A 20,639-nucleotide genomic window follows, 5' to 3' on the forward strand; every position below is an offset into this window, starting at 1 on the left:
TGCTGAGTAGACTCTCCCATCCTTCTAAATTGGATCAATTTATTTCCAAAATTAGGGATGTCTAGTATATTTATTTCTATATTTAGAATATTTCTTGCAGAAATTCCTTTAAGCAAACAGCGCAGACCCAGATGAGACGCCGCATCATGCGGAATCTCATCTGGGTCTACGCTGTTTGCCAAGGCCTTTTTTCTAGACGCTAGGCAAAAATGGGTTAAATATCAAACTTCATGGTTGTACATGTGTATTTTTGTGTGAATACATTTATATGTATAGTGTTAGAAGACAGATCTTTTTAGTATTAAAAATAAATTTGAAATGAAATTAAATATGTAAAGTTTTTCCCCATGCTCATTACAGGAAGTGAAATTATATTTAACAAACTTAAATATAGACAAGAGTAGTTCAGCTATAATTTTCTTTGAAAAAGAATAGTTTCGAAAAAGGCCTGCATGCTTTTATGGCCTGATTTCACATATTGATTGGTTTATAAAGTATCAATTATAATAAGATTGTAGCGAAACAGTTTCTTTCAAAGCCCCCAGCTGTGACAAAAACAAGAGTGCAGTTACCGCACATAACTGGATATGACTGGTTTTTGTTTCAAGTGGGCTTACGTTAATGACATTACTAAAAGGTCACACCAAATTTAGTTAAAGGTTATCTAAAATGACATATTTATCTGCACAAACAGCACAATTGTGTAATGTGCATGTGCACTTTATTTGTTTACGTTCATCTTAATATTTCAAAAATGCTGATATGTTTTGGGTAGCTTGGCACAATATAATCCGGCCGGTGCATTGCTTGCTACCCTAAAGTCATGTCTAAGTTGGTCAGGCTTGGCTTTATTATTAAAGGTAATGTGAGGGCCGGTCACTGTAAATTGGATAGAAAAGGTTGGATTCTAGTGGGTGCTCTGTTCCTCTGATTTGTGGTAAGTTATTTTAAAATTGCATTATGACTGATGTAGTCACTGTTTGATCATGCTTTATTATGTCCAAATAAGATCTTTGATCTCTAAGTGTAACCTTGATCAAGAGATTCCATAATCAAGGGATTTGCACCCTCTTATACACACAATTTATAGGGAGGGACATAAAAATAACGAATTTTCTTGTAGACTGTCATGCTTTTATTAGCTACTACACAATTTTTATGCCCCCGGATCGAAAGATCGGGGGTATATTGTTTTTGGCCTGTCTGTCTGTCATTCATTGTGTGTATCCCAAAACTGTAACCTAATTGGTTAAAGTTTTGCAATAACTTTTGCAATATTGAAGATAGCAACTTGATATTTTGCATGCATGTGTATCTCATGAAGCTGCACATTTTGAGTGGTGAAAGGTCAAGATCATCCTTCAAGGTCAAAGGTCTAAAAAACAAATCTAAAGGAAGTAATAAGCTTTAAAAGGGAGATAATTACTAAACCTGCAAAATGATATATTGAAATTTTATTTCAAAGCGGCGCTATAGGGGGCATTGTGTTTCTGACAAACACATCTCTTGTTTTTTATAAAGATATTATTGATATTGAAGTAATGTATTTATAAAAATGTATTATAAAATATAAATATGTATAATATATACTAGAAACAAACAATAAAGGGGAGGTCATTTAAACTTAGATAATAATCAGTTATGTCTTGCCCATAATAGGCTCAATTTTTAATGTGAAAATCTGTTTATGTAAGACGGTGCATGTGTTATACTTCTAATAGGGCAATTATATGGCCTTGAAATGTGGCCGCCAACTTAGACCTTTATAGTTTCAAACATCAACCTCCTTCTTAGGAACATTTCCATAATATTTCCTGTACAACAGATACATTAATTTAATATTGCTGATCATAAAGTATCCATAACTTTCAGTTATATGCAGGCATTACAATTAGTAAACTTACAGATCTCACAGAACACATGCTATTATTTATAGTGATAATCTTGCTTGTTGCAAGATAAGTCAGAATTTACATTTTATAGAATTGTGTTTTATCAGAATGTTAAAGCATTGTGTCTTATCAGAATGTTGAAACAAGAAGCTAGCAAAAGAGATTGGTTGATATTAATACACTTTAAATGTGGAGTTTGCTTACAAAATTGTCAACAAATTGAATTTTAAATATCAGAAGTCAAGCAAACAACTTTGTCAGTTTGGCAAATAAAGGCTTATCACCATTTCAACATTTGTCTTATTATTTAACAATCAATATGGAAATCTCAAAGACCTTATAATTAAACAAACAATTTAAATTGACTGTTTTAATTACTAGTAGCTCACCTGAGCACAACATTTTCAGGGTGAGATTTTGTGATGCCTATTATCCTTCATCATACATGCCATAAATTTTCAGACCAATTCCAGGACATTTAGCTCAATTTTCCGGGACTTTTGCCGATTTTCTGGGACATGTATACATATAGCGATATATATGCTTTTTTAATACGCATTTTTTTCGCATCATAAATTGCTATGTTCAAAAGACTAACCGAAATACACAAGATCTATTGATGTCAAATTAAACATTCTACTTCCATAATTAGATAAAAGCCACGTGTTTTTCGTGTTAAAAAAGAGCACCTAAGTGCTTTTGTGTATATGTCACATATCTGCAGAAAACGCATGGGCGTATCCACGGCAGCATAAAACTTCGTAGCGCATGTATTACTATTTAAAGATGTGATGAAATAACGTCCAATCGGGGCGTTTTTTTCCACTGAACACCCGTAGATCAACTGACGTGATGTTCATGTTTTTATACAACACAAAATACACCCACACTTTCCATGCGACGTTCTACATGTCTGCATAATTTTCGCGCGCTTTTTATTGAGACAAATGATAAAGCACTGTTTATTTGACGCTATAATTTGTTAATGTCATGTAAGCATTAAAATTCGGAAGCGTGTTTCAGATTACAATTAAATTGAATAATGCGCATTTGAGAATCGAACAAAACATTAACAGTTGTGCGTAATTAATTCAACAAACTGCCATAAAATCACACGCTTATGAAAATTATGTCACTCGTCGTCTGCATGATCTTACTGCAGGTACACTGCTTACGATTGTTGTCGCTCATTCAAAGCGTGCGCCAACAAACTGCCATAAAATCAGGTTATTTAAGTCAATTAACTACCACAATAAACAATGCCGCCTTTTCAGTTTGACTGTGAACGTGAGACAATCGATATGATAACAGGACCCTGTTAATTGATCGATTTTGACACGTATTCGGGTAGGTATTGCCATGGAGACGCTGCGGATTAGTGGGAAAACAGTGATTCGAGGTGCAGTTAAGCCTTTAAGATAAGGTACATGTATATATGGATTTTGTGAAATCCGGGACATTTGACAGATTTTACGGGACTGCGGGACATTTACTTCTTCATTTCGGGGACATTATCCCGGACAATCTGGGATGTATGGCATGTATGCCTTCATGCGTCATACATCATGTGTCGCTAACATTTACCATTTTAAAACTCTAGATACCACATTTATTTCCAATCTTAAGGAAACCTGCTCAAAAAATGTCGTCCTGATAATAACTCGGCTAAGTTCAAAGCTAGATCATGTGAGGTTAAAAACTAGGTCACTAGGTCAAATTTTAAAAAAAGCTAGCTAAATACACTCAATAAGTCACATTTTAAGTCCAATTTTCATGAAACTTGGTCAGGAGATTTGTTCTAATGATATCTCAGCCAGCTGGGTTTGAAATTGGTTACGGTTTGTTGAAAAAAATGGATTCAAGGGGAGAGGCAGTTGTCCTTTTATTGCTCATCGCCTATGGTAAACCTTGTTAACACTGTATAAGTCATAGCTTTAGTTAAATCTTCATGTAATATGGTCAAAATAGATGTCCTAATTAAACCTCGGGCAAGATTGATACTGGTTCATTTGAGATATAAATAACAAGGTCACTAGGTCAAAATAAGGAAAAAGCATGTTTACACCTAGAAGTTACATTTCAAATCAGAATAGTTTAGTGCCTTTGTTTCTGAGATGGGTGCCTCAGGGCCATTGCCCTCTAGTGTTATCATAAAAAATTATTTTCTTGCTTTGTCACATAGTGCCTAAGATATATTACATAGGATAGTATTAATTAAACGGGCCTTTTCACAGATTTTGGCATATTTTGAAGTTTGTCATTAAATGCTTTATATTGATAAATGTAAACATTGGATTTTAAAGGTGCCTTTTCACAGATTTTGGCATTTTTTAACTTATTCATTAAATGCTTTATATCGATAAATGTAAACATTGGATCGTAAAAGCTCCAGTAAAAAATCAAGAATAAAATCAAAAAAAGGAAAAGAACATTGCCCCGACCAGGTTTCGAACCAGTGACCCCTGGAGTCCTGCCAGAGTCCTGAAGTAAAAACGCTTTAGCCTACTGATCGAGCTATTCCGCCGAGTAGCTTAATCGATGTATTTTATACCTTATATAAGCAATCTTCGTAGTTTCACAAAATTTAAGGACAAAAACAGAACTCTCCAAATTATTCAATCGTTTCGCGTTGCAACGCTTTATAGTTTTTAGGTTTTAAAATCGTCAAAAGATGCATATAATGGCTATATTAGACCATGGTAAATGTTCAGTATTACTGTTTCCTCACAAATATCATAACTAAAACGAAAATTTGCGAATCTGAAACAACTTTTTTCAATTTTGTCAATTTACCAAAGCGTGAAAAGATCCCTTTAAAGCTCCAGTAAAAAATCAAGAATAAAATTTAAAAAAGGAAAAAAAAGTAGCCGGTATCAGGGCTCGAACCAGTGACCCCGGAGTCCAAGAGTTAGTCTGAAGTAAAAACGCATTAGCCCTCTCGACTATTCCGCCGGGTGAACACAATGCTTGTATTTTATACCTTATATAAGCAATCTTCGTAGTTTCGTAAATTTAAACGACAACAACAGAACTCTCCAAATTATTCAATCGTTTCGCGTTGCAACGCTTTATAATTTTTAGATTTTCAAATCGTCAAAAGATACATATAATGGCTATATTGGACTAAGGTAAATGTTCAGTAATACTGTTTCCTCACAAATATCATAACTAAAACAAAAATTTGCGAATCTGAAACAACTTTTTTCAATTTTGTCAATTTACCAAACCGTGAAAAGATCCCTTTAATGTTTGTTTGGCGTCAAGTTCAATATTGTGTCTACCTAAATGGATATACAAACAGACACCATGTGTTAACGTCAAACTAGACGAGGAAAGAGCACCAAGTAATTAATTATTGCTCGTTTCACTAATTTTTAAGTCATGTATCGGGTAACATGTAGCGGTTGCAGCCCATTAATTGTTGTATAATATCATGTAAATGACAGGCTAACGTCCATATACGTCCGTTTCATGCATCATATTAAGTTGTTACCCTTGGGCTATTGATTTTGAACACCTTCCTGTCGGAAATTGCACACATCACCATTGAGTGTTCCAACCTATATTTATTATATTCATTATATATTATACATTCATTTTCTGTAGAGAAGTCAGTAACACGCACACAGGCGGACATAGACGGCATACAATTCCGTTGTTGTCTCTGGGCGGCCCTGGCCACTAAGCCGCCACATGTATCTTGTTGTTAAGAATATTGTACAGACATTCTGGAAATATTATTAGCAAATTTAAAAAATTATGTAGACTATGTCTACTAGCCGTTTTCACATCTACATTAATATGTTATTCAATCGACTTTCTATTTTTGGGCAGGTATATGGTATGAAAAGGGATACCACAGTTCGTGAACAACGATGTTTACTGCATATTCAGCATGAAACAATTTTATCTCTTATGATAAGGTTAGGGAGATAGAGCAGTTTCACACTCAACTGTCGACATCAATACAGTTTGTGTGTGCCCCTTAATAATTAAGAAGATTGTTAGCGCCAGTCTTACTTAAAGTCTGTGTTCTCATATTTGGTAATTACTGCGATATTGCATTCTGTGCACTCATAAATTTTAGATCATATCAGCATTGTTGTTCAAACACCTGATATACGCTTTGATGAAAATATTTAAAATTGTTTTTTGAAATTGGCCGTTAAACACGTTAATGTGGAAAGCTTTAAACAACCCGTTGTTCTAGCAATGGAATTGTTACCTCTGACTTTAATGCATTGCATTCCAACCCCCAATGATTGAAGTCAGTTCGCGGTCAGAAATCATTATATAAATGCTATCGCGTAAAGTATGTGCACTTGAAGTTTATTTTGGATGACAGAAAGATACTAAATGAAGATATTCGGGGATATTATTATGGTAAATTGTCAATCATAGATTCTTAATGTGTTTTCAACAAATGCATGATGAGTACCAGTTTTGATTAATTTGGTTAGAAATATTCAACCATATGGACCCATTGATAAAGCATGAGCACGATGATTCAAGATTCTACATGTATTAATAATGGAATCAAATAACAATGTCCGACAAACCACAAAACCCGCTGATCGAAGAATGCGCATTTAAATATTTCAAATATGTATGGATGATTTGTGTGTTGACGGCTGGCCTATATGCTTTCATTTATGTTCATTGTTCTTAATTGTTTTCTATTCTGTAAATAAAAATATCTGATCAATGATATCTAGCGCAACACGTGGTAATTTATTTGCGTGTGATGCAGCTGAGAACTGCGCAGAAAAAAGGCATTCGCTATCTTTGGTCATATAGGTATAACTTTAAATTGTTTGTCAACACAGAACACAATTAACGCTGTATATCTTTTTTAAAAGATATTTCTTGTTTTTAATGTTACTGTTTTGGGGTTCTACAACAACCTGCAAAAGGACATAAATCTGACTATTACACACTTACAGCCATGTCAAGCCATAAAATCTTCAAACAGGTTCAATTTTAGATCTTTCTTGGCAAATGCCATGTTCTTAATTTGTTCTTAAATTAGTGCTTAATAACTTTCAAGAAGAGTTTTACAAGTACAAAATTTAATCACAGTTGATAATGTTCTGTCTGTTCTTATTGGCCCCGTTTCATAAACGTTTGTACGCACAGTTTCTTACGTAAGTATACTTACGCTGAGTTCGGAAGAAAATCCAAGCATTTCATAAAAAAATACTTACGCAACCACCTGCTACAAATTCATAAGTTTCAACGTAAAAGTTACGCATGGTCTAGGGCTGTTGTAGCCTTGCAAATATGGCCGCCGCGATTGTTTTCTAACATTACTAACTTCAAAGTGTTTTTCAACCTCCATTTGAAGATCGCAGACTGGTTTAATGTTCGTGAGATTCGTAAGAAGTCTGGAAACGTGTTTATGAAACATCCGTAAGTATTGGCGTTTGAGCGTTTATACGTATTTAGCGCAAAATAGTTATGAAAAACTTTAGAATTGTTTATAAAACGGGGCCATTATGAGTGACAACCTGATAAGTAAAAGTTAAGAACAAAAGAACCATCCAAAATTTGGATTCTTAAACATTTATTTAACAAATTTTGCAGAAACTTTTTTAAGTTACATTTGTGCTTCAGACCTGCGGGTGGTTAAAAACAAATGGATGTTCAAATTGTTTTCCACTACATTTTAAACCATTATAGTTTTCAAGCAAACCACAATTGCAATTAAGGAAGATGTAATTTGCAAACAGGCAAAACTCACAGCCTGATTAGATTGCATCAAAATTACATTAAAAACATAAAGAACAGTTTAACATGAATTATCCTGGAATATTGATGAATTAATGACTATTAGTGTCTGTATTGAAGATGCAGTTTGCATGCAAATCAATATTCCTAAGTGGCTTTGTATGGCAAAATGCTTAGAGGTTGCAGTTGACTAAGCGTTGAGTCACAAAGGGCTGTAAAAGAGATGTACCGTTGAACTATCTTGCCAAAATATTTCTAAAATTCAGGTCATGTAGATCAAAGAATTTTAATCTGTATGCAATGTGAAAAAAGGATTAATTAACCTATAAAACAGGATTGTAAAATCTGAAGTGTGCAGTGATGATAATGTCAAGTATGAAGACATCATTTACAAAAAGTGTTGATATTAATTCAATTACTGGTGCACTTGTAATGATTTCCAAACTGAGCATAGTTCTGAAACATGAAAATCTGAACGTGTTTGATGGGTGTTTTTGGTCTTTAGTTAAGCTGTTTCAGTGTGCTTTAAGAGGGTATGCGATTTATAAATATAGGAATCTGTTTCATTGTGCTTTATGAGGGTATATGATTTATAAATGTTTAAATATAGGAATCTGTTTCAGTGTGCTTTATTAGGGTATTTGATTTATAAATATAGGAATCTGTTTCAGTGTGCTTTATTAGGGTATTTGATTTATAAATATAGGAATCTGTTTTAATGTGCTTTGTGAGGGTACCGGTATATGATTTATAAATATAGGAATCTGTTTCAATGTGCTTTATGAGGGTATGTGGTTTATAAATATAGGAATCTTTTTCCATGTGCTTTACGAGGGTTTGTATTTTAGGTACATAGGAAATCTGTTTCAGTGTATTTTAACTGGGTATGGTTTGATGTTAAGGTACAATACTTCATCTTTTACACTGAACATTAATATTGAGATCATTCATGGTAAAATATTCAGATTCCTCGTTGATAGAGAATGTCACAGTGCCACTTGGGAAATAATAATTTCAATTGGCTGTCATCCCTGGTTTCAGGCTTTCAGCATTAATGATACATCGGTGCCATATAATAATGAATTTTTTCCACATGGTCATGAATCTGTGTCATACATGCTTTAAAAGAAAGTAATTGAGCAAAAGAAGTGCTTTGGCTGCAGTTCAACATATAAATAGGCATGCCACTGTGCCACGTGCTGTAGGAATATAAATATTTATGAAACAACAACCTACAGAGTGTTTCAGGCAGTTAATTACTTTTATGTTATTATTAATGTCACATTGTCTTTCACATATGTGACTTTGGTACTTTAATGCAATGTACATTGTACTGTAAAACAAAGAGTATGTTTCACTATGTTTAAGTACAAAGATGTTCTTGCTGTATGTTGTTAGCTCACCTGAGCACAACGTGCTCAATGGTGAGCTTTTGTGATCCCCTTTTGTTTGTCGTCAGTCGTCAACATTTGTCTTGTTAACACTCTAGTGCCACATTTTTTGTCTGATCTTTATGAAACTTGGCCAGTCTTCAAGATTGGTCCCTATGATATCTTGGACGAGTTCCAAAATGGTTCCAGTTGGTTAAAAAAAACATGGCTCCAAGGGTGCTGAGCATTTTTCCTTTATATGGATATTGCGAATCCTTGTTAACACTCTAGAAGCCATATTTATTGTCCGATCATCATGAAACTTGTTCAGAAGATTGGTCCCTATGATATATTGGACGAGTTCGAAAATGGTTTTCGTTGGTTGAAAAACATGGCGCCCAGGGGGTTGGGTATGTTTCCTAATATGGCTTAATATTGCCATAGTTAAACCATGTTTACCCTCTAGAGGCCACATTTATTGTCCAAAGTTCATGAAATTCGGTCAGAGGATTTGTCCCAATTAAATTATGTACAAGTTCAAAAATGGTTCCAGTTGGATTAAACACATGCCCGCCAGGGGTTTGGGCATATTTCTGTATGTGACTTTTTTTAATCAGTTTTAAAACTCTGGTCTAAAAGCCATATTTATTGTCCGATCATCATGAAATTTGTTCATAAATGTTTTCCCTATGATTACTTGGAAGAGTTCGGAAATGGTTCCAGTTGGTTTTAAAACAGGGTGCAGTGCATTTTTCCTTAAATGACTATATATGGCTACATTAAAACCTTGTTAACACTAGAGGACACATTTATTGTCCCATCTTCATGAAACTTGGTCAGAAGATTTGTCCCAAACTTGTACCAGTTTAAAAATGGTGCCAGGTGGTTGAAAAACATGGCCTGTCAGGAGGCAGTGCATTTTTTTCTTATATGGCTTTAGTAAAACCTTAGTTTTATAACACTCTAAAAGTTGCATTTATCTTTCACTCTTCATGAAACTTGGTCAGAGCATTTGTTCTAATGTACCTCAGGGGAGCGACTATGGGCCTTGTAGGCCCTCTTGTATGAATTACACTTCAGCTGTTATATTTTTGCCTTTTGCATATTAAAGATTATACTGGAGACCTTGAATATTGATAAAGTAACTTTATAAAACTGCATATTCTATAGAGGGTGAGTCAAAGATTTTTCTTTTTAATGACTTTCATTGTATGTCTTTACTGCTATAAATGCATTATTTATTATAAATGATAAATACTAAGATTTACAGGTTAATAACAACATTTTCATAACCTTGCCCCTGCGAAATGTTGTTCTGCAGTTCACGAATAATTCGTGAACAGTTCATGAACTGTTCGTGAACTGAGTTCATGAATTGTTCACGAATAGTTCGTTAACAGAAAATGAGCCACGTCTGTGAAAAGTTCTTGAAATTTTAGTTCATTAACACTAATGGCATGAAGTGTTCATGAAATATTCTTGAAACGTAATGGCATGAAGTGTTCATGAACTATTCTTGAACCCTTATGGCATGAAGTGTTCATGAACTATTCTTGAACCTGTGTGGCATGAAGTGTTCATGAACTATTCTTGAACCAATATGGCATGAAATGTTCATGAACTATTCATGAACATCAATGGCATGAAGTGTTCTTGAACAGTTCATGAACAACACAATTCTTGAAAAATTCTTCAGGGTTTTGCTGTTCACGAACAGTTCATGAACATTTTCCTTCTATTTTTCAATGGCTCATTTTCTGTTCACGAACTGTAAGTGAATAGTTCATGAACCATAGTTCTTCAAGAGTTCATGAACTGAGGTGGCATGAAGTGTTCATGAACTATTCATGAACAAGAATTTGTCAATTTATGCAAAGGTTATCATAAGTGTTACTAAAGCTCAACAAACAGGTCAGGGTAAGAAGAAACAAGTCTTGTATTAGCACTTAACATATTGATAGCAACATATAACAATAATTTAAATATAACACTAATAACTGAGATACAAGTGGTTTGATAATACTCTTTAAATTTCATAATACAACTTTGCACTATATGTTCATGAATAATTCATGTATTGAAAAGATTATGAATAGTCTCATTTTCAGTTCAAGAATCATTTACTAATCAATGGTTTCCCTGAAATGGTTACACTTACAGTGCCAAAGAACTTGAAATGGAACCAATGGCTGATCAGTTCAGCCGGTAATTTATTAAAGACTTACATTTTCAAATATAACATAAACCATGTGCCTTCCGTTTCAACTTCCTGTGCACACAATATTTTTCTTTGTAAAAACAGCAATGCAATGTGCATTGAGTTCTTGATATCATCTTAAACTGTTCTTGAAATAAGATGTCCTTAAAACGTTCTTAAACTTGTCTTTTAAGTCTTCCAAGAACAATGACAGATCCTTTTAAGAACATATTGGATTCATAAAAAGTCCATCATACATTCAAAAACATTGTGTAGACCTGTTTAAGAACATTAGAAGGAAACATGTTGTTCAAAAAAGTTCTTAAAGTGTTCAAGAATAGTTTAAGAATAATTCAAGAACAGGAAAGGTCCTTAAAAAGTTATTGAAGTGTTCCTGAAGGCAGTTCTTGAACAGTTCTTGTACAAATGTTCTTAAAATTCTCTAGAACAGGTCAAGAACTCTAACTTACAGTGGTGAAAGTACTATGCATATTCATACTAACTTCACAGGTTTCACAAATCTACAAGATTTGTATGCTAAACATTTCAATATTACTTTCAAAAATATGTATGAAACATCTAGCACAAAGGAATTCATGAATTATTCATGATGGATCCTTAAAGTCTGTCTCAGAAAAGTCATTAGAAATACTTGTGCATGAAATGTTCATCACTAAGTATTTATGGTTAGATGAACTTTGAAATGTTCAACAATAATTCATAAACAGTTCATGAACATGTCTTAAGAACAGTTCATGTCCAAAAGTTCATGAACCAAGCTCAGGAATTTTTTCAGAACCGTTCATGAACAGTTCTTGATTGGCTTGAAGTGTTCATGAAATCATGAACAACATTTCGCCGGGGTGGTGCTTGATAGTAAATACCATTTACTTAGGCCTTCCTTTACCATTATGCTGGAAATCCTCTTAAAAAAATCTGATATGACACTGATTTGAAATGGAATTGTAATTAAAAAATTACTTTGGTAATGAACTATTGCTATTTCCAGCGGGATTTCAGTATCAGGTAACAGAATGGGCACCTTCTTGAAACAGTATAGCATGAATTTAGGGATCTGGTATTACATGGACACTTTTGTCAGTTCATAATGCCTGCATCTGAATTAAAATGGAGGAATATTGGAATAACATGGAAATGGAACAAAATTGAAAAACTAGTTATGTGACTTTATAATTGTCATTATAACAAGCAACTGATTTTTGCATTGAGTGTGCAGGAAACTCAATGGCAAGAAATCATTGTACAAAACATACACAGTCTATTTATTTTATTTTTTACTAGCATGGTTCTAAGTATTAGCTGGTTTATCAGTTACTCAGAATATAAAACATACTGATGACTTTACAATATAAATGGGGAAGCTGTCTGGAGGATGTTCTCATTGTTCATTAAGTGTTTAAGTACTCCGTTGCTGATTGGCCCCATTGATAACCAATAGTATTGGTCCCTAAATAATTCCTTTGTTATTTATTAAAGTGTTTACAGTGTTTATAATTAAAAGCACATAGCAATTATGCACAAATGCTGTTGTGTTCACCGGAAAAGTTATCAAGGGAATTGTTTCATCTAATTTATCAGGGTTTCAGCAGTCAGATATAAATGATTAATCGTAAATAGTCTTCACAACATAGCTATTATAAAAAAAAATAAACATAATTTGTATTTGTTTAAAATATTGTTTTTGATTGAATTATTAACAGAAAATGCGTGTAGAAACCTCAGTTAATGAATTCAAATGATATTTAAGAACGTCATAGTATATGTAAGGATAATTGTTGCCTCTGCAAGATAAAACATCGTTCTAACATAATTGTGTCAGATGAAAAGTGGAGCATAACTGGGGAATGTATGAATACAAAAATACAGTTATAATGGCAAGGAATTTTGGTTTGTATTTAGTTCATTATTATAGTGTCTGTCCTAGCAGGATGTGAAACATTTCCAAAAATGATCTTGTTTTTTTCTAAGCGTTCTGTCTTCCTTGAGAGCATGAGTGGGAACTTGCTAAATAATTATCTTGTCAAGTTGTCTCCTTATAAGACATTTTAGCTGCTAGCTAAACAACTTTCTGGCTAAATTAGCCACACCTCCATTGATTTTTGTTGTTGCACATTCTATCACAAGATTACTAATACAAAATCTGAATGCATGAATATACTTTCCTCATATCATTTCCTGACTTTATTATCCAGTCTAAGACTTTTAAATCCAAGAATATGAATAAGGAATAATGGCATTTAAGATCATCTGTAATCTTTCAAATGTAGTTTCACATTCTATGATTTAATGATTTTTTTAACAAGGAAAAATGACTTACAAAACGACAACACAATGGACTATAATCTATCTTATGATGCAAATTTTTATAAACAATGAAATCTAAGGTTTCTATTGGACCAAGCACATTTTTAATGAAATCTCACTGTAATCAAACATTACCAAACTTTTCTACAAACAAGGATTGCATGAATGGAATAAATTGTTAGCCTTAAAAATAATATTCAATCTTTATATTTCAGAATGGCCAACCTGTGTAACCATATCATCTGAGTAGGACTCTGTTTTGAACCAAAAGTGGATTCATTCAGGCCAATCAAAACCAAGGCCAAGCACATAGGCATCTCTCATCCCTTGCAGCTGATTGGTCGTCTGTTTCAGATGGTAATCATGGAGACAGGATATGGATTTCCATCAAATGGTCCTGCAAATGGCATTGCTAATGGGGAACCAGACCTTCTAGAGACTGGTCACATGCGTTTTGATCCTGAATGTCGTTCTCAGGAATCGTTTGCGGAGTTTGTTGCTAAGAGCAACCCACAACCTACTGTCAGCAAGTCATTAGTTTCACGGCGACATGATCGTCATTATTCAAAACGTATGAGACGGAGGCTGGTTTACAAGAATGGGGAGGTGAATATAACACAAACAAATATTCGTAAAAGGAGGAGAAGATATTTAGCAGATATCTTTACTACATTGGTTGATATTCAATGGCGATACAACCTGTTAGTCTTTACGTTAGCTTTTATTTCCAGTTGGATGTTTTTTGCATTAGGATGGTGGCTTATATGTTTTCAACATGGTGACTTGGACGAAACAAATATTAAAAATCAGAACTTCACGCCATGTGTTAGGGAGATCAAGTCTTTCATATCCGCCATTTTGTTCTCTATTGAGACGCAGCACACCATAGGGTACGGTTACCGTCATACAACGGAGCAGTGTACAGAAGCCATTATTCTGATGATGGTGCAGTCTTGTTTCGGTGTCATTTGCCAGGCCATGATGACGGGCATCGTGTTTGCAAAACTATCAAGACCTAAGAAGCGTGCTGAGACACTTATGTTCAGCAAAAATGGTTGTATATGCAAACAGGACGGAGAATTGTGTTTACTATTTCGTGTTGGCGATATGCGGAAATCTCACATTGTAGAAGCTCATATAAGAGGTGTAGTGATTAAAAGAAAAATAACAAAAGAAGGGGAAGTGTTACCATTGTATCAGTTTGATGTTGATCTAGGATATTCTGAAGGATCGGATAGGTTATTTTTAGTTTGGCCAGTGATTATTGTCCATAAAATAGATGAAAATTCGCCGTTCTGGGAAATGGCCCCCGAAGATCTTCATAAAGAACAGTTTGAGTTCATAGTTATCTTAGAAGGAATTGTGGAATCGACAGGTATGACAACGCAGGCTCGAAGCTCCTATCTTCCTGGTGAAATTCTTTGGGGCCACCGGTTTGAGCGTCTGGTAACTTTCCAAAAGGAGAATGGCCAATATCAGATAGACTACTCACGGTTCAACAACACCATTCCAGTTGACACGCCACAGTGCAGTGCCAAGGAACTGTCTGAAATCACTGCCAACATTGCTGAAGCAGACCGCGACCAAAACAACGAGGATGATCCCAATCAGAATGCAACTACAAATATAGAAAACTCCTTCATGTACAAACGAAACAATAATGCACAAACTGATTTTGGATATGATAATGACTTTGATTCTTTGGATAGCAACTACTTGCCAGTGAATGAAGACTCAGAGACGCTACTATGACAATGAGTGAGTATGTAAAATGGCATTCTTTCAAGCACATGAGCCTTGCTCTGGGGAAATGGGGCTTAATGCATGTGTGTAAAGTGTCATCCCAGATTAGCCTTTGCAGTATGTACAGGGTAATTAGGACCATAATTTTTCCACTTTAATTATATTTATACCCCCATTACCATTGGTATATATATAGAAGTCACTTTGTCAGTCCGTCGGTCTGTCGGTCTGTCCCGAAATTTCATCCAATCTTCACCAAACTTGGTCACAAGTTGTATCTAGATGATGTATAGGTCAAGTTTGAATATGGTTCATGCCGGGTAAAAAACTAGGTCACAGGGTCACTTAGTGTGTTTTAAACCGAAAGTTTGTCCGGACTATAACTATGTCATTTATCGTTAGATTTTAAAATAACTTGGTACATTTGTTCACCATCATGGGACGGTGTGTTGCGTGAAAAAAGTACGTCATTTTATCTCCAAGGTCAAGGTCACACTCGGAGTTTAAAGGTCAAATGCTTGTTCAGGCCATAACTTTATAATTTATTGTGAGATTTTAAAATCATTTGGCAAATTTGTTCACCATCATGGACGTTGTGTCGCGCGAAAGAATTACGTCGATATCTCCAAGCTCAAGGTCACACTATGAGTTCAAAGATCAAAAATGGCCAAAAATGAGCTTGTCTGAGCAATAACTATTTCGTTCATTGTGAGATTTTATAATCATTTGGCACATTTGTTGATCATCATTGGTGGACGGTGAGTTGCACGAAAGAATTACGTCGATATCTCCAAGGTCAAGGTCACACTTTAAGTTCAAAGGTCAAAAATGGCCATAAATGAACTTTTCCGGCCATAACTATGTAGTTCATTTTGAGATTTTAAAATCTTTGGCACATTTGTTCACCATCATTAGCCGGTGTGTTGCACGAAAGAATTACGTCGATATTTCTAAGGTCAAGGTCACACTTTGAGTTCAAAGGTCAAAATTGGCCCTAAATGAGCTTGTCCGGGCCTTAATTATGTCATCTATTGTGAGATTTTAAAATCATTAGGCACATTTGTTCACCATAATTGGACGTTGTGTCTCACGAAAGAATTACGTCGATATCTCCAAGGTCAAGGTCACACTGTGAGTTCAAAGGTCAAAAATGGCCATTAATGATCTTGTTCGGGCCATAACTTTGTCATTCATTGTGAGAATTACTTGGTACATTTGTTCACAATCATTGGACAATTTGTCATGCGAAAGAATAACGTCGATATCTCCAAGCTCAAGGTCACACTTGGAGTTCAAAACTGAAAAATGGCCATAAATGAGCTTGTCAGGGCCATAACTATGTCATTCATTGTGAGATTTTAAAATGACTCTGTACATTAATTTTGTTCACAGTCATTGGACGGCATGTCTTGCGAAAGAATTCAAGAGTTCAAAGGTCAAAATAGCCATAAATAACAATGTCATAATAATTCTTAAAAATTGCCATAAATTAGATTCTCTTGTTTTGTGAAGACAGCATGCAAAATAGTCTGTGACAATGGGACACATGGGGGTATACGTCACGTCTGTGACAATGGGACACATGGGGGTATACGTCACGTCTGTGACAAAGCTCTTCATTTAAAGTAAGTCTCTTCTCAGCAAAAATCCAATTAATGCATAAAATGTTTTCCCGGATTAGACTCTGCGGACTGCACAGGCTAGTCTGAGATCACACTTAGAACATAGATTAAACCCTTTTTCCCCAGAATGTTGCCCATTCATGTATATGAATCGTTTTTGTCTTAGTTTCAAGCACATTTAAATCAGTGAATAAGGCCACCACAAATTGAAGATTTGTTCTATGTACTTTTAAAAAAATCACAAGCAACAAAAAGCGAAGAAAAAACAAAAAACATATACTGTATCAGAGCTCCAGATAAGGGCCGTACAGCCGTACATACGGCTTTTTCATGAAGGTTTACGCATTTATTTTTATAAACTGGACGTACAATTACGACTTAAATATCCCTTTTACGCATTTACGAAAAAAATCTGGCCATACCGATACGTCCGCGTCAGCACGAAGTGATTTGTTGGTCTCTTACCAAACAGCGCCTTTTCGTTTATTTAAATTACCGAAAAGTTGTAGACTGGGTTCGGTAATATTGTCTATTCTGTCGCGTGATTTCTGGTTACTTGTAAACCCGTCTAAAAATATGTCTGCGCGCAAGGAGGGCCGGCTTAACCGAAAGCGGTTAATAAAACACACTTTGTTGTCCTACAATGGCTACATGCGGTCGTCTTACCATCCTGACATTCAATCTGTAAACCCAGAAAAAAGACATTCTCGCCCCGATATTAAACAATTTGATTGCATCGGTGGCTAAAAATGTGGCCTTGACAGTTAACTGCGAAAGTAATTATTCTTTTGAGATGAGACAGTGACATTTGAGTTCATTAACTTAGCTTACTAGTTGGCTTGTGTTTTCTTGTCAAGAAAATTTATTCAAATGAAGAACTAGTATTTAGTCATGAGTTTGAATGTGTAGTTGTATTTGCATCATAATTTTGAATGGAAAACCTAATAAAGTAACTGTTTAAGAAGCTAAGTATATTTATTATAATTGCTGCAAATGTTTCTGTAAAGGCAGTTATACACCCTTCAATATTCAAGAACACAGGTAGTACAGTACTACCTGTATTTTTGGATATGGTAGTACAAATAAGTACCAATTGATTTTCAGCGTTACTCCTTGTCTTTCTGTCAGTGGCAGTACTGTTACTAATTTCACAAATCCTTATCTGGAGCTCTGACTGTATGTTTTAACAGTCTATGTCGTAAAATACATAGGCAAAATTAAACTTAATCATTAAAAGAATATGTGCATAGCAAAATTGTTGCTGCAGGTGCAAAATAAAAATATATTTATTTTGTTTTAAGATTTTAAAATTAATTTGTTGTGGCCTTATGTATTATTAGATTGACATATTTTAATATTAACTCATTTATGCCTAGCGTCTAGAAAAAAGCCTTGGCAAACAGCGTAGACCCAGATGAGAGGCCGCATGATGCGGCGTCTCATCTGGGTCTGCACTGGTTGCTTATAAAGAAATTTCTGTAAATTCTAAATATAGAAATATATATACTAGTCATCCCTAATTTTGGAAATAAATTGATTCAATTTAGAAGGATGGGAGAGTCCACTAGGCATAAATGTGTTAAGTTCAGCATTATTTTGTATATATGTTGTGTTAGATCATCAGTGAGTCACATTGGTTATGGTTAGCAATTTGTGAACCCTTTGCATGCTGGGAAATTTGTCGTCTGCTAAAATGTTGTCTGTTGAATTTCTAAAATTAGCATTTTCTTCATTTTTATGTCCCCCACTATAGTAGTGGGGGACATATTGTTTTTGCCCTGTCTGTTGGTCTGTCTGTTGGTCAGTCTGTTGGTCTGTCTGCGCCAACTTTAACATTTTGCAATAACTTTTGCTATATTTAAGATAGCAACTTCATATTTGGCATGCATGTGTATCTCATGAAGCTGCACATTTTGAGTGGTGAAAGGTCAAGGTCAAGGTCATCCTTCAAGGTCAGAGGTCAAATATATGTGGCCAAAATCGCTCATTTTATGAATACTTTTGCAATATTGAAGATAGCAACTTGATATTTGGCCTGCATGTGCATCTCATGGAGCTGCACATTTTGAGTGGTGAAAGGTCAAGGTCAAGGTCATCCTTCAAGGTCAGAGGTCAAATATATGTGGCCCAAATCGCTTATTTTATGAATACTTTTGCAATATTGAAGATAGCAACTTGATATTTGGCATGCATGTGCATCTCATGGAGCTGCACATTTTGAGTGGTGAAAGATCAAGGTCAAGGTCATCCTTCAAGGTCAGAGGTCAAATATATGTGGCCCAAATCGCTTATTTTATGAATACTTTTGCAATATTGAAGATAGCAACTTGATATTTGGCATGCATGTGTATCTCATGGAGCTGCACATTTTCAGTGGTGAAAGGTCAAGGTCAAGGTCATCCTTCACAAGGTCAAGGTCATCCTTCAAGGTCAAACGTCATATAGGGGGACATTGTGTTTCACAAACACATCTTGTTTCAAAAAATACTATAAGAATAGCAAACAGTTTGGATCCTGATGAGACGCCACATTTTGTGGCGGATCCAAACTGTTTGCAAAGGCCTTCAAAATTCTGTTCCAGCACTGAAAGAGTTAAAATTTCGTGGTTAGTTGAAATTCTGATGTGTAATGTGTCCCTATTTTGTAGATTTTGACGTTTATCACATGTGTTTCATATAGTTGAAAATGTAGGTCCCCTCATTAATTATGTGGTACAGATGTCTTTAAAGGTTTCTCTGTTAATCAAGTCTGTATAGTTTGTGTTATGCTTTGTTGATTACAAGGTTAATGACATAAAATTGCATGATTACTGTTAATGGAGCATGCAGGGCTAGGAAAATACATACATGAGTAAGGAATTCGTATTCAAAAAAAATAAATATATAATTCTTAGCCCAAAACTATGCTTGACTCAGTCACACATGGCAGAATAGTACACACTAATGAATGGAATGTTCTCATTCAACCTTAGGTCACATTTATTGATTTCCTATAGTAATGTGATATGTGACAATGATTGCCTTATCATGCCGTTCTCCATATTACAGTGTGAACAATTGTCGCTTTTCAGGAATGATCTTATATTGACTTAAATCCAAGCACAGGTAATAAGTTCAAGGAATATATGATAATTATAACAAGCACATTTCTATAAATGGAAATTATTGATCATAAGTAATGCAATCAGTGAGTTCTGGTATCTTGGATTTTTTCACTTGCTGTATCATTATGCATAACTTCATAACTTCAAAGCAATATATCCCCTGCAAGCAAGATATACAGGACGCATATTGGCTGCATTGGGGCTCCATATGGGCTTCCAATATACTTGCCATTTTGAGCTATTTGCCATGTTAGTGAAACAAAGGGACCTTAATGACTCTGAATCATTCACCTGAGTTTAAGGTAAACCTTTGACCAAGACTTGTAACTTTATTTAACAGCAATATGGTACATGTTAATTGAGGCTGGGATGATGACTTCACTTTGTCATGATTTTGGCATTTGTCTGACTCTTCATAGTTTGCCAATTCTAAATACTGGTAAGGCTTGCAACATAATTCCAATGTGGTGTAACAAATTTGCACAATTGAAAACATGGATATATTATAAATACATTACAAATGTATCACAGAACTGGATCCAGTGTTGTTTTTTTTCAGTTTTGGGGGAAAGGGGTCGGGTCCCCTGAGGGGGGAAAATTCGCGCCTAAAAGGGGAAAAAGGGGAAATTTCAATGCTTCACAAGTAACAGTACAAAATCA

The 20,639-nt window shown here is 34.9% G+C and overlaps 2 protein-coding genes across 12 annotated transcripts in view; both read left to right on the plus strand.

Moving 5' to 3' along the window:
* LOC127868686 (G protein-activated inward rectifier potassium channel 3-like) overlaps positions 1–20,639 on the plus strand; it is a 318,245-nt gene that overhangs the window by 26,097 nt on the left and 271,509 nt on the right. For 6 of the 11 annotated variants that reach the window (XM_052410636.1, XM_052410634.1, XM_052410632.1 and 3 more), the window contains exon 2: positions 13,727–15,269. In XM_052410636.1, coding sequence (XP_052266596.1) covers positions 13,866–15,263 — 1,398 coding nt within the window. In that variant the 5' untranslated portion in view covers positions 13,727–13,865 and the 3' untranslated portion in view covers positions 15,264–15,269. Of the gene's footprint in view, positions 1–747; positions 938–12,923; positions 13,095–13,726; positions 15,274–20,639 lie in introns of those variants that run through there. The other 5 variants (XR_008044227.1, XR_008044226.1, XM_052410630.1 and 2 more) reach the window with 3 other exon arrangements.
* LOC127868700 (WD repeat domain phosphoinositide-interacting protein 4-like) overlaps positions 12,903–20,639 on the plus strand; it is a 379,045-nt gene continuing 371,308 nt past the window's right edge. The window contains exon 1 of the mRNA XM_052410696.1: positions 12,903–12,914. The gene's annotated coding sequence lies outside the window, so the exon portion shown is untranslated. The remainder of the gene's footprint in view (positions 12,915–20,639) is intronic.

Source organism: Dreissena polymorpha, chromosome 2 (genome assembly GCF_020536995.1).
Source record: "Dreissena polymorpha isolate Duluth1 chromosome 2, UMN_Dpol_1.0, whole genome shotgun sequence".
Lineage (NCBI taxonomy): Eukaryota > Metazoa > Mollusca > Bivalvia > Myida > Dreissenidae > Dreissena > Dreissena polymorpha.